The sequence below is a fragment of the Thecamonas trahens genome, assembly GCF_000142905.1.
Source record: "Thecamonas trahens ATCC 50062 unplaced genomic scaffold supercont1.39, whole genome shotgun sequence".
NCBI lineage: Eukaryota > Apusomonadida > Apusomonadidae > Thecamonas > Thecamonas trahens.
The window spans coordinates 293,618-306,057 of NW_013657641.1; the positions used below are offsets into that span (position 1 = coordinate 293,618).

At 64.0% G+C, this 12,440-nt stretch overlaps 9 protein-coding genes across 9 annotated transcripts in view; 5 read left to right on the forward strand and 4 right to left on the reverse strand.

Moving 5' to 3' along the window:
* Window positions 1-313: 313 nt before the first annotated feature.
* AMSG_08271 (uncharacterized protein) lies at window positions 314-1,006 on the forward strand (the record flags this gene model as incomplete). The annotated part of the gene is made up of 2 exons (XM_013900147.1): window positions 314-332; window positions 474-1,006. The coding sequence occupies 2 exons, from the start codon at window positions 314-316 to the stop codon at window positions 1,004-1,006; spliced, it is 552 nt and encodes a 183-aa protein (XP_013755601.1).
* A 25-nt stretch (window positions 1,007-1,031) lies between these two features.
* AMSG_08272 (CAMK protein kinase) lies at window positions 1,032-2,615 on the reverse strand (the record flags this gene model as incomplete). Its single annotated transcript, XM_013900148.1, has 1 exon — window positions 1,032-2,615. The coding sequence occupies one exon, from the start codon at window positions 2,613-2,615 to the stop codon at window positions 1,032-1,034; it is 1,584 nt and encodes a 527-aa protein (XP_013755602.1).
* Window positions 2,616-3,596: 981 nt separating this feature from the next.
* On the forward strand, window positions 3,597-4,426 carry AMSG_08273 (RJL family GTPase). The gene is made up of 2 exons (XM_013900149.1): window positions 3,597-3,784; window positions 3,958-4,426. Exons 1-2 carry the CDS (start codon window positions 3,674-3,676, stop codon window positions 4,384-4,386), a joined length of 540 nt encoding a protein of 179 aa, XP_013755603.1. The 5' UTR covers window positions 3,597-3,673; the 3' UTR covers window positions 4,387-4,426.
* Window positions 4,427-4,517: 91 nt separating this feature from the next.
* On the forward strand, window positions 4,518-5,485 carry AMSG_08274 (Ser/Thr protein phosphatase family protein; the record flags this gene model as incomplete). The annotated part of the gene is made up of 2 exons (XM_013900150.1): window positions 4,518-5,414; window positions 5,456-5,485. 2 exons carry the CDS (start codon window positions 4,518-4,520, stop codon window positions 5,483-5,485), a joined length of 927 nt encoding a protein of 308 aa, XP_013755604.1.
* Window positions 5,486-5,509: 24 nt separating this feature from the next.
* On the reverse strand, window positions 5,510-6,520 carry AMSG_08275 (uncharacterized protein; the record flags this gene model as incomplete). Its single annotated transcript, XM_013900151.1, has 1 exon — window positions 5,510-6,520. The coding sequence occupies one exon, from the start codon at window positions 6,518-6,520 to the stop codon at window positions 5,510-5,512; it is 1,011 nt and encodes a 336-aa protein (XP_013755605.1).
* Window positions 6,521-6,650: 130 nt separating this feature from the next.
* AMSG_08276 (30S ribosomal protein S8e) lies at window positions 6,651-7,731 on the reverse strand (the record flags this gene model as incomplete). Its single annotated transcript, XM_013900152.1, has 4 exons — window positions 6,651-6,887; window positions 6,917-7,008; window positions 7,197-7,416; window positions 7,729-7,731. The coding sequence occupies 4 exons, from the start codon at window positions 7,729-7,731 to the stop codon at window positions 6,651-6,653; spliced, it is 552 nt and encodes a 183-aa protein (XP_013755606.1).
* A 418-nt stretch (window positions 7,732-8,149) lies between these two features.
* AMSG_08277 (uncharacterized protein) lies at window positions 8,150-10,408 on the forward strand (the record flags this gene model as incomplete). Its single annotated transcript, XM_013900153.1, has 3 exons — window positions 8,150-8,321; window positions 8,354-8,848; window positions 8,894-10,408. 3 exons carry the CDS (start codon window positions 8,150-8,152, stop codon window positions 10,330-10,332), a joined length of 2,106 nt encoding a protein of 701 aa, XP_013755607.1. The 3' UTR covers window positions 10,333-10,408.
* Window positions 10,409-11,187: 779 nt separating this feature from the next.
* Window positions 11,188-12,208, reverse strand: AMSG_08278 (40S ribosomal protein). Its single transcript, XM_013900154.1, has 2 exons — window positions 12,135-12,208; window positions 11,188-11,884 (listed from the first exon to the last, which is right to left on the reverse strand). Exons 1-2 carry the CDS (start codon window positions 12,159-12,161, stop codon window positions 11,213-11,215), a joined length of 699 nt encoding a protein of 232 aa, XP_013755608.1. The 5' UTR covers window positions 12,162-12,208; the 3' UTR covers window positions 11,188-11,212.
* A 148-nt stretch (window positions 12,209-12,356) lies between these two features.
* Window positions 12,357-12,440, forward strand: part of AMSG_08279 (COMM domain-containing protein 4) — a 996-nt gene continuing 912 nt past the window's right edge. The window contains exon 1 of the mRNA XM_013900155.1: window positions 12,357-12,379. Coding sequence (XP_013755609.1) covers window positions 12,374-12,379 — 6 coding nt within the window. The 5' untranslated portion in view covers window positions 12,357-12,373. The remainder of the gene's footprint in view (window positions 12,380-12,440) is intronic.

Here is a 12,440-nt window from a genome sequence, read left to right on the forward strand (position 1 = left end):
CAACGATGGCCTGTATCGTGGTTTGTCTCGCCATGCCCACAGCATCAAGTCTCCCTTGCAATTGCGGTGACATAGTAAACATTACGCAAAGATCTGACGGATCATGTTTTTTCTCAGTCACCCATGACAAGAACATACACCGTCACACCTGATACGACACGTTACACCTTTAGCAGCTACACAGCACCTTGACAACTATCTCAGATAGTACATATCCAACTTTGAGCGCGTCCATGATCTTAAAGCAGCCAATAGAGCCCCAAATCATCAAACTGGGCGCGGATGTGTACCTCGTCGCGGCAAATCAACTCAAATGGCGCGCAACGGCAGCGGTGGCGGAGGCGAAGCAGACAGGGGAGACCAAGTGCTCTCTCTATATCTTTCTGTGATGCTCAAGTTGCTGGGATTGGGGCATCGGCACTCGCATGGCGCGGGTCGCAGGCTCTCTGCGCGGGACCAGTCGCGGAGGCGAGGTGCTGCGGCGCTGGCTGTGTTGTGTGGGGTGGCGAGTCTGACCTTTGTGTTCTTTCTTCCGGACGAGGCGTCGCCTGTCCGACGGGCGCTGTTTGCGCCACATGATCCGTGCCTCTCGGTGGTGTACACAAGCGCAGCGGCGATGGCCAAGGGCGTGCTGGGCCAAGCCCGAGGGCTTGTGGCCGAGCTTGTAGTCTTTGACAAGGATGGCCAGTGCTCGGTGGAGGCTATTCAGGCGGCGGCAAGTCCGCGGCTGGTCCTCGCTGCCGACGCACCGTTCTGCGCCAAGCAGAGCGCGTGGCTTCTGCCATCGCAACAGAGCGCGAGCGGGCTGCGGGTCCTAGTCGATGAGCAGCCGCTGGAGAAGCACGCGGCAGTGGCCGAGCTAGGCGTGGACGGCAGCGGCGGCAGCGGTCGGCAGGGAGAGCCTGCGTATGCGGTGGCACGGGTGTGCCCGACAAGCAACGGCGGGCATTGGCGGCTTGTAGAGCGAGTCTTCCACGTCTTTGAGGCAGAAGCCAACAGCAAGTAGCCAGCAGCAAGGAGCGGGACTTGTCCTATCCGCGCTTGGCCGAGCGGCGCTCCTTGGACGAGCCGCGGGCGGAGCCGGCTGGTGAGTTGCGGCGGGTCTTCTTGGACGACGCAGTCGTCGCACGCATGTACGACGGCACGCTCTTGGCCGAGGAGGTGAGGGTCGAGCTCACCGACCGCGGCGAGGCGCGCATGAGGTGACTCCCGCTCGGTGGTCCCGAGGTGGTAGTAGCAGCGTCGGCGGCGGAGGTGTTGAGCATCGGCATCGACGAGTGGCCCTCGCCCGAGAGCGAGCGCTTTCGGCTGGACGGCGCAGCGACGATCGATCTCGGCGAGAGCTTGCGGGTGCGCTCGCCCTGGGAAGCGGCAATGCGCGAGATAGACAAGGGAACGACGTTGTGGACGACCGATGGCGCCAAGCTGACGTCCTGGTCCGAAGCCAGCGAGCCGGAGTCTGCGCCAGCAGAGTCGATGGCGGCATCGTCTGATACTTGATCGTTGTCGTCTGCAGGGATGCCGGCTGGTGAGTCAGGCGGTAGCTCTGAGCCTGTAGCGGAGCGGCCGATGCCGCGCCAGAGATAGGCGGTGGCCAGAACGACATGCATGGCCTTGCGGAGGCGTGCGCGGGCCTTGAAGGATAGAAGCATCTCAAACATGGTAGGCTGGATGACGGCGTCGGCATCGGCTTGGCCGGTCAGCCACGGATGGGTCAGGGCCTCGGCGGCCGAGTAGCGCTCGATGGGGTTGACAGCCAAGAGCCGGGCGAGCAGGTCTGCGCCGAGGTCCGAGAGTGGGACGTGCGGCGGGAGTGAGTACTCGCCGCCAGCAATGAGGGCAAAGAGAGCCTCGGTCGACTTTGAGCGGAATGGCAGCTTGCCGACGAGCAGAACGTACATGATGATGCCGAGTGACCAGACGTCGCACTTTTCCGAGTAGACCTGGCGGTCGTTGATGACCTCGGGCGCCATGTACGCCGGCGTTCCGCACTTGTCGTCCATGACGTGGTCCGAGTCCATGCGGTAGGAGAGGCCAAAGTCGGAGACCTTGATCTTGGACAAGTCGTCCTTGACCAGCAGGATGTTGGCAGGCTTGAGGTCGCGATGCGCAATGCGCTGCGAGTGCATGTAGCCGATGGCCTCGAGCAGCTGCTTCATCACCACGCGGGTCTCGGCTTCCGAGAGTGGGTGCGCCGAGGAGACCCGGTCACGGAGCTCAAACTCACACAGCTCCATGACAATATACATGTGCATGTCTGTCTGCATCACCCGCTTGAGCTGGACTACCGACTTGTGGTGCAGCCGCTTCATGATGCCTACCTCGTAGAGCAGACCCTTAAACGACGACTCGTCGGTCTTCTTCAGCTCCACGGTCTTGATAGCGTACTCCTCGCCCGACACCACATCTCTGCAGCGATAGACTGTGCCGTACGCTCCCTGGCCCAGCACGTCCAGGATCTCGTAGTAGTCCTCGACCTCGCGGACAAGCTCGCCCATGCTGTCGCCATCGATGGCAAGCGAGATTCGCCGCCGCCGCTCCAGCGCGCTCGACGTCGATCCCCTGCGCTCGTTGGCCGAGCCCTTGCTTCTTGCGCCACCCTTTGTGCTGCGCATTCTAAGCGGCGACAGCGTAGACGCTGAGCCTGACGCAGGCGGAGCTAGCCGGGCAGAGGGGCGGCCTTCCCGTCCGCTCCCGCCCGCCGACCGCAGGCCAGAGGAGTTCTTCGCCGACGTACGCCTGCCGACAGGCCGGGCGCCACCACTTGCAGAGCCACCATGGCGTGAGCGAGAGTCCCCCGAGCCAGACAGCTCGCCTCCTCCTGTTGCATTCTTCCCAGCCGAGCCTCTTGACGCCCGTGAGCTGCCTGGCGTTGTTCCTCTCGACGAGGCCGACCCGCTGGCACCACCACCAACCGGTTGGCGACTCTGAGCTCTCCCTGGGAGACCCGGACCAGCCGAGGCAGACAGACCACGACCAGAACGAGAGCCTGTCTCACTCTCGCCTATTGTACCATTGCCTTCGGAGCCTCCTTGTCCTCCTCGCTTGCTGCTGCCTCGCCTCATCACCCACGCCCACCACGACCCTCGGTGAGTGCGATGTGCTCCAAACAACCGTCCGCCCATCGAACGTTGCCAATGGACGTTGTCATGCCACCTGCCGCACGGATCGGCTTGGCCCACCATATCAGGCCACCCATCGATTCGCTCACACTGCGCATCTTACAGCTGCTACTCATTGGACGAGCAGCAGGTATGGCGGGCCGACAGCAGCTGTGTGTGTGTGTGGGGGGGGGGGGGGGGGGCGGATGCTTGTTGGTGAACGTGTGTTTGATCGAGAGTGATAGTGGTGCTGGGTGCGCAAGGTGGCGCCAGCAGCGGTGGCGGGTGCGAGCTGGCGGTGCGTTGCGAGCGGGGGTGGGAGCACACCTGTCGTTAGTAGCGGGCAAGAAGGCACCCAGGGACAAGACCAGGCAGGACCACTTGCTTGGTGCTGGTTTAAAGGGCAGGAGAAGCAGCACGAGCCAGAGTCAGAGCGCGAGCCTGAGCGAGAGCCGGAGCCTGGGCGAGAGCCAGAGCCAGAGCCAGAGCCAGAGCCAGAGCCAGAGCCAGAGCCAGAGTGAGCGCGAGGGCGAGCGGGAGCAATTGAGCCAGACAGAGCACGTATACACAACATGGCATCATCATCGAGGCAACTGCGCGAGCCGATGCGGATCAAGATTTTGTCCATGGGATCGGGCGGTGTCGGCAAGTCGTGCCTCATCAAGCGGTACTGCGAGGGACGGGTATGTAGGGAGTGGGAGCGTAATGGTGAGGGGGCGGGTGGGCGGCGAGGGGGGGGGGGATGAGGAATGGGTGCGCATGGCAGAACAGCTCACGATGGAGAGAAATCGCCATGTCTGTGGGACGGATGTGTATGGATATTGGGGGGGGGGGGGGGAGGCGGACGGGCGGACAGTTTGTGGGCAAGTACATCTCGACCATCGGGGTGGACTACGGCGTGAAGACGGTGCCGTACGATAACTACGATCTCAAGGTCAACTTCTGGGATCTTTCCGGCCATCCTGAGTTCTTTGACGTCCGCAACGAGTTCTACAGAGATACACAGGGCGCTATGCTGGTCTTTGACGTCTCGTCTCGCTCGTCGTTTGCTGATCTTGAGGCGTGGATCCGCGAGGCCGAGCAGTACGGCGCCGGTGACGCTCAGATCATTGTCGTCGGAAACAAGGTTGATCTGGACCGGACCGTCTCGGCCAAGGAAGGCAAGGCATGGGCCCGTGCTCATGGCTACGAGTACTTTGAGGCCTCGGCCAAGTCCGGCGAGGGCGTCGACGACATCTTTGAGCACCTCTTCGAGTCCATCGCCTCAGCCAACCAGCTGACCTGATTGCCGTCATGGCGGAGCAAGTGAACGAACGATCCATGCCTTTCCCCTCAGTAGCTGTACATTGATCTGTGTCGTTGGCACAAGCGGAGTCCTGTCTGCGCCACACGTGTCTCGTGACTGGTCCGGCTTCCATGGCGTCCGAGCCTGACAGCTCTGTCATCGAGATCGCCACCGGGATTCGGCGCGTGGTCGTCTACGCCATGTCTGACCTCCATGTCGACGAGTCACCCAACTCGGTGGTCCTGGATCGGCTGGTCGACGAGCTGGAGGGCGACAGCGGCAGCGGGAGCAGTAGCGCGAGCGGCGAGCCGGAGGCCGAGAGCGCGTTCCGATTGGCCGTCGTGGCGGGTGACGTGGCGCGGCGGCACGAGGACGTCGGTGCGGCTCTGCTTGCGCTCGTGGCTGTCTTTGACGCTGTTGTCTATGTCCCAGGCAACAACGAGCTCCGGCTCAGCTCGTCGGCTCGTGGCTCGGGCATGCTCTCCACCGAGGCGTTTGAGCAGGCGCGGGCGGCGGCTGCTCGGGCCGGCGCCATTGTCGACACGGCGATTGTGGGCGATGTCCTCGTTGTTCCGCTCGCAGGATGGCACTCGGCGCACTTTGATGGCGGCAAGCACTTTACCGGCGATGTGGCGTACCAGCGGCGATTCCTCGACTTTCGCGCCACCCGATGGCCGAGCTCGTGGCCGTCGGCCAGCCTCGACGGCGCGCCCGACGCGGCGGCAGAGTACTTTGCCCAGTTCAATGCTGGCAACATGGCGGCGGCCAAAGCGGTGCTTCAGAGGAGGGACAAGCGGATTTCTGCGCTGATCACGGCCTCGCACTTTTTGCCTCGCCTCGACGTGCTGCCTTGGCGGGCGCGGACGTTCATGTCGTCGGACGTGGTCAAGGTCATCGGCGACGACCGCATCGAAGACCAGATCCGCGAGCTACACACGGAGCTCGACGGCGAGCATGGTACTGCCCACGTCCACGTTTCGGGCCACGTTCACATCAATCACAACAAGGTCTGTGAAGGCGTGCGCTACGTTCAGAACGCGCTTGGGCACCGCCGCGAGCGGGCGCGCAGCTGCTGGACGTGGCTCTCGTCGGACGATGACTACGCACCGCTGGCGATCTTTCCCTAGCAGCTTTGCACCGGTGACGGGGCAAGGCCCGCCAGCCAGCGGCGGGCGTTGGCGCTGGTGATGGCGATGACTTCAGCGAGAGTAGCGTCCCAGGCGACAGCGAGCGCGGCAACGAGCGGCGTGTAGTCAGCAGCCTGCTCGTTGGCCTCGTACTCTTCCAAGTCCGACTCGAGCAGGACTTGCTCGCGCGGAATAAGGGCAATTGCTGCGTCAGTGAGCTTGGCGCTTCGCGGGCTTGAGTAGTTGATGGCCGGCGAGAGGCCAAAGAACAGGACGTCCGCGAGCGGGCCGCGGATGGCCAGCAGTGAGGTGATTAGCCCGGCTTTGAGCGAGACCGAATGCAGGGCGACGCCCGACGGAACAAGCCCGCGGCGGCTCGCGCTTGCCAGAAACTCAAACAGGTAGCCACCGGCCTGGACACAGTGGATGGAGACCGGGAGGCCGCGTGCAGCCGCGAGATCAAACTGGGCCTCAAACAGCGGCTTCTGGGCGATGTTAAAGGCCAGCCGATTCCGCCCGTTCCGCGACATCTCGGCGTATCCGTCGGGCACCTCGCCATCGGCCTCGGCTTGCGGATGCCAGCCGCGGAACTTGTCGACTCCGATCTCGCCCACAATGACTGTGTGCCCGGCCGCCGCCGCAGCGTCGAGCCGGTCGCCGAGGCGGGCGATGTAGCTCGCGACGGCGGCCGAGACAGTGGCATCGGTCGGCAGATCGTCGACTCTCAGCGACGGCAGCTCGACAACCGAGGTGGCATACCACGGATGTGTCCCGTAGCCACCGATGCGCCACGGCGAGGCCGATGCCGACGCCGCTGCCGAGTCTGGGCCCGACTCGAGCCACTCCGCGAGCATGTCCCAGTCGTCGCTCTCGGCGACCGCCATGCTCACAGCGCCGGCGCCGACCATTTGGGACTGACCGGATCCCGTGTGGAGGTGGCAGTGGGTGTCTAGCACCTCTGTGCATGCAGCCGGCGAGAGCGGCGAGAGCGGCGAGAGCGAGGCCATGTGTGGAGAGGGGTGTGTGTGTGGCTCGGTTGGTGCGGGCACGCACCCACTCATAACACACGCGGACACGCTCTCCGTGAACACCCACGCAAGTGCTTGTGTTTGTCTTGTTCTTTAAGGTCGCTTGGACTTACTTCATCTTGCGGACGTAGAAGTCGAGCTCCTCACCCTCGAGGACGTAACCGTCGGCGCGGCCGCACTGGCCAGGGCGCGAGGTGAGCTTGGCGTAGAGGCGGCCAGTGTTGAACTGGCGCTTGATGGCCTCCTCGAGCGGCTCGAGGTCAGCAGCGCGCTTGACGTGCTTGGACTGGCGCTTGACGGCCTCGGGGTTCTTGCCAAGGGCAATGCCGTAGTACGACTTGTAGTACTGGCGGAACGGGTGGCGTCAATCTGGACAATGGCCGACTTGACCAGGGTCTTGGTACGCAGGAGCTCGTTCGACGTGGCGTTGTACACGACATCGATGATGCGGCACTTGCGGGTCACAGCTGGTAGCACAGGCAGGCAGGATGTAGATGGTGAGTGGGAGGAGAGGGGAGAGGGAAGTGGGCAGTGGGAGGGGAGGGGGGGGGGGGGGCGACAATTCGACAATCTCCGGACGGATCACACCGACACAGAAGAGAGAGGGAGGGCGGGAGGAACAAGGAGGGGGGATGGGGAACGAGGCAGTGCTTACCCTCCGAGGGCCACGAGAAGTTGCCGCAGTCCAGGCGGAGGGCACGGAACTTGTAGTTGCCGCCGCGGACGCGGTACGGGTGGATGCGCTTCTCAGCGCCCGAAGACACAAGCTTGGTGTTGGCGGCCTGGCGGCCCATCTCGTACTTGCGCTTCTTGCGCCAGCCAGCGCGCTTGCCACCAGTCGCGCGGCGCTTGTGCCGCGAGTCACGAGAGATACCCTATCCGCACACATGCCGCATACACAACACCTTGTTCTGTGAGTCGCTCGCTGCTCTTAGCCTGCTTGTGGCTTGTGTTCCGCTCCCAGACTCGGTCCGCCATCACACAAAATAATTGCCCACCGCGAGGCGACGACGGCCAGCCCCCCTAGGTAGCCAGAGGCCATACCCACAGGCATAGCCATGCACACAGGCCACAACGAGGACGCACACCTTGCGCTCTATGCCTATCTATGTCTGTGGCATCCTCCTCATGCTCTACCTGGTAGACGCCCTTCCTGACTGCGCCAATGTGCCCAAAATACTCCGTACCATGGTCGATGTGTGTGAAGAGAGAAACGGTGCCACTCCATTCTCACTTTGCCTGCTTTGCCATTCACGCGAGCTCAACTCGCTCGCTGCCACCGAACCGAACCGAATTGGACGAATCGACCCAATCGACTTGAATCCATGATTGACACTCTCGTTGCGTAGCAACCGATGCTGAGAGGGGGAGGGGGAGGGGGGACTCGCTGTGGTTGCTGGGATGGTGCGCTGGCTTGAGGGGGTGCAGGTGAGAGAGTAGATGGGATGGGGATGGGGTGGGAGCTGATTATCGCTTGCACTCTCGATCGCCGCGTTCCATCCATAGCTCGACGTCATCAATGGAAGGTCGGCTTGGCTCGTGAGGGGCAATAGACTTGTCTCGGGAGCCTTGCTGCGGGGCGCGGACAGACGGCGGAGGAGCAAGAGGATGGAGACACTGGCTGCGCTGGCAGAGATCGAGGCGGTGTCGCCGATGGCGCGGATCGAGGCGTTGGCCGAGGCGCACCATCTGCGGGTGTGGCGGGCGGCTGATGAGAGCATGGTCTCGCTCAAGTACACCAGCGAGACCAAGCTGACGAGTACAATGGCGCGCGAGTGCCGTGGGCTGGTGCTGGAGCGCGATGATGGGCAGAGTGCGAGCGGCTGGAGGGTTGCTGCCCGGCCGATGGACAAGTTCTCAACGCCGGCGAGCCGGATGGCGCGGCCGAGGCGGCGGCCTTTGACTGGCCGTCGGCTCGGGCGTACACCAAGGCCGATGGCACGTGCATGCTGCTCTACTACCGAGCATCGATGGAGGCGTGGCAGGTGGCGACACTCGGGTGCGGCGATGGCAGCAATGCGGTGACGCGGAGTGTGGCGGACAAGACTTGCGGCAAGGCAAGCGGGGCAGTCGAGACAGCGATGCCGGCGTCGGTGAGCACGGCCGGCACCTTTGCCGACCTGTTCTGGGCTGTCTTCCACGACGTCGAGGGCTATGCACTGCCGGACGACCGGTCGGTGACGTACGTGTTCGAGCTCACTTCGCCGCGGAACCGCGTGGTTGTTGTCCACGATACAGCGGCGCTGGAGCTGGTGGCGATGCGGGAGACGGCGAGCGGCGATGAACTGCGGCTGGATGCTCCGCAAGGTTCTGGTTTCCGGCCTGTAGCGGAGAGATGGAGGGGGAGAGCAGGCGACAGTGCGGCATCTGCGCTGGCAACGCTCCGGTCCGAGTTTGTAGGCGTGAGCCCGCTGCGGTTCGAGGGCTACGTGGTGGTCGACGCGGCGTGGCGGCGGCTCAAGGTCAAGCATCCCGGTTATGTGGCCATCCATCACCTGGACAACCGATTTGATGTCCGCAACGTGACCAACGTCATCCGATCGGGTGAGTCGAGGGAGTTCCTCACGTACTTTCCTGACTATGCACCGCTCTTTGACGACATTGCGGCACGGTTTGAGCGCCTCGCGGCACAGCTTGCGGCCGAGGCCGAGGCGCTGGCAAACGTGGGCGCGGGCAAGGCGGCTTCGCGGATGCGGGCCACATCGGTGCTGCCTGAAGCGCTGGCGCTCGTGGCCAGCGGGGCGACAAAGGTCCGCGGCGCTCTGGCGCAGATTGAGCTCAAGGCGCTGCTCGGCGCGCTGCGGCTGAAGGACGTCAAGGCCAAGTCAGGCAAGCGCAGGGCGGCTCGAAAGCGGGCGCGCAAGGCGGCTGCGGCCGCAGGAGCTGCGACGCCATGTGGCGGTGGAAGCGACGAGGGTGCAGGCTTGGGCGATGGCTGGATGGCGGCGGCAAGCCGGTGGCGCCACGGCTCGCCCGACTCGACCGACGTCGACGTGGTTTATGTGGTGCCAGCAGGGGTGGCGCTTCCGAGCTCGAGCGAGCTGATCGAGTTTGTGAGGAGAGGCAAGGAAGCCGGCGAAGATCGCAACGTGGTGCAGCTCGATGCGAGCGGGCAGGTAGCGTTTACGCTCAAGGGTGAGGCTGACGAGGTCAACAACGCGCTGGTAGCAACTGTAGGGCTGCATGCCAGCAACGCCGGGCGCACATGCCCGATTGCGGGCGTCCGGCGGCGGCGGGTGCTGCAAAAGGCGCTCAATGTGAGCTCTGCACTGGCGGGTATTGTGGCACACGCGACGAGCGACGAGGAGTTGCGGGGCGCGTGTAAGAAGGTGCTCCGCAATCGCGATGGGCGGGCGCGGTTTGCCGGCCTGGCGCGGGTGCTGGGCGGAGCGAGAGCGGAGCATGTGTGTGCCACCATTGACGTCGACGCGCGCAAGGCCGTGGCGATGCAGCTTGGCCTCGCGGTCCTGCTCTCCCGCGGCATCGAGGTGTACACCAAGGGCGAGGTGGCGGCGGCGCTGCCGGGCCTCGCGCCGCTGCTGGGGCGGGCGGCGGAGCCTGGGGCGGACGCTGTGGGCGCGCTGGGCGATGCCATCGACGAGTGGGCGAGCGGCATGGCCGGACTGCAGTGGAAGAAGGTCAAGGGCGGATGGATCGAGGTACGGGAAGGGCGAGCCGAAGGCGGAGGCATGGCTGTGGGTGCGGTGGCCGCCGAGGTGCGCGAGGCCGGCAAAGGTGGACTGCGGGTGCGCAGCAAGGAGTGGCGTGTGGCGTATGAGGGCATGAGGTAAAGATGCACGACAGAAGGAGGGGCGGTGGTGTGTGAGAGATGGTGGGCGCCTTGGCGAGGACCTGGATGTTGTTCAACGGCGCAAAGAGCGCCTTACCGACGTCCGCAAGCACGCGCGCCGCCGCACCCGACGCGCGCGAGTCGCGCCGCGACTCCTTGAGAGCAAAGTATGGGTTGTTCGCGTCAGGGCACTTATTCAAGTACGACGCCGCGTACGAGTACGACTGCGGCGCGTTCAGCGAGGGGCCCGAGCTCCCGCGCGCCGCCGGGTCTCTGCGGCAGACACAAAGAGCGCGACGACGTGAATCACCTTGCACGTGGCAAGCACCGAGTTGCCCGAAAGAATGAACGAGCCCCTGCCCTCTCATCGTCAAGGAGTACAACAACCATATGGGCGGCGTCGATCTCAACTCGCGCCTGCGCGCCTCGCTCTCCACTGCGCCGCCGAGGACGCGCAAGTGGTGGCACGCCATCTTGTACTGGATGCTGGACGCCGCGCTCATCAACGCGTACGCCCTCTACGCCTATCATCGACGCCCTCGCCGCCAGCGCCGACGCCGTCGGCTCCACGCCGTCGCGCAAGCGGAAGCGTCCCTCTGCAGCGGCTGCTTGTCATCACCACTCTCCCCAGCAAGCCGCTCTGCGACGCGACTGCCTCGCCTGCCGGAAGGTTCATGGTAAGCGATCGCGACCGCGGACCTCTTGCGCCGCGTGCGGCGCCCATCTCTGCATCGCCGACTGTTTTCTGTTGTGGCCCACTCGTGGCCGCAGCAGACATTAACACATTGAACTACTATTCTACCGCAATTGATGGACGTTGCGACGTCTGTGGAGCGCAGCTTGTGCGACGGACAAATTTGTCCATTCCGTACCGTAAAGGTTTAAGCGTCGGCGTTGACGTTGAGGCCCATCGGGACGATGGGGCCGTCGTCCTCGTCCTTGGGCTCGAGGATGGTGATGACATCGGGCTGCGGGACCTTGACGCCACCAAGCTTGCCCTCGGGGTCCCAAGGGAGCATGATGGTGACCTTGATGCCGAGAACGCCCTGGCGGAGGAGGACGTGGCGGGTGGCCTTGTCGAGGTAGGCCTTGGCGGGGTGACCGGTCTTGATCATGTAGCCGTCAACGAACTTCATGGCCTTGGCACGGGCAGCACGGAGCTTGCCAGTGACGATGACCTCGCAGCCCTTGGCGCCAGCCTCCATGATGAAGCGGACGACACCGTAGCAAGCGCGGCGGACGGGGAGGCCACCGGCGAGCTTGTAGCGGAGCGACTCGGCCTGGGCAATGGCGCAGAGACCACGGTTCTGGACCTTCTGGGCGTACAGCTCGATGCCGCCGTCGGGGAAGTTGAACCGCTGCTGGACAACAGCCGTCAGCTCGCGAATGCGGCGGCCGCGCTCGCCAAGCACGTTCTGGGTCTGGGTGGCCTTGATGATGATCTCGGTCCGCGAGGGGGTGACCCGGACGTTGACACCGGCGTAGCCGTCGTCGGCAAGCTCGGCAGTCAGCATGTCGTTGAGCTCGGCGTAGAACACGCCATCGGCGACAAACTGGTGACCGTAGTTGCTCACTGTGAGTTGCTTGCCCATCATGACGGTCAGCAGACAGACAAAAGCTGACAAATCGTCCTTTTGCTGGCCATGCCATCCCTCCCTCCCCCCCACTCCGTCCACCACCACAGACAGCAGGGGCAGTACGCCAGGCCCACACCAGCAAGGTGTACTGTCCACCACCTCCGCCTATACACATGCTGTGGCTCGGCACCGTATGCTACACCCCACCCTCACCCGCTGGTCGTACCTTGCGCTTCTTAGACACGGCAGCCATGATTGAATGTGAAAGAGGTGTGGTGAAAAGCGAGCAGCGGTAAATCCCCAACACTTTTGCCACCCTTGCCCCCCCCGCTCCCCGGCTGGCGAACGATCGGAAACGGAACGAATTGGTCAGGGGGAGGGGGTGTGGGGTGGGGTGGTGGGGGGGGGGCGGGAGGGGTGGTGGGGGGTGGTGGGGGTGGTGGGGGTAGCTCACTTTGTACCGCAATGAAGGTATGTGTGTGTGTGTGTGTGTGTGTGTGTGTGTGTGTGTGTGTGGTAGTGTGGTGGTGGT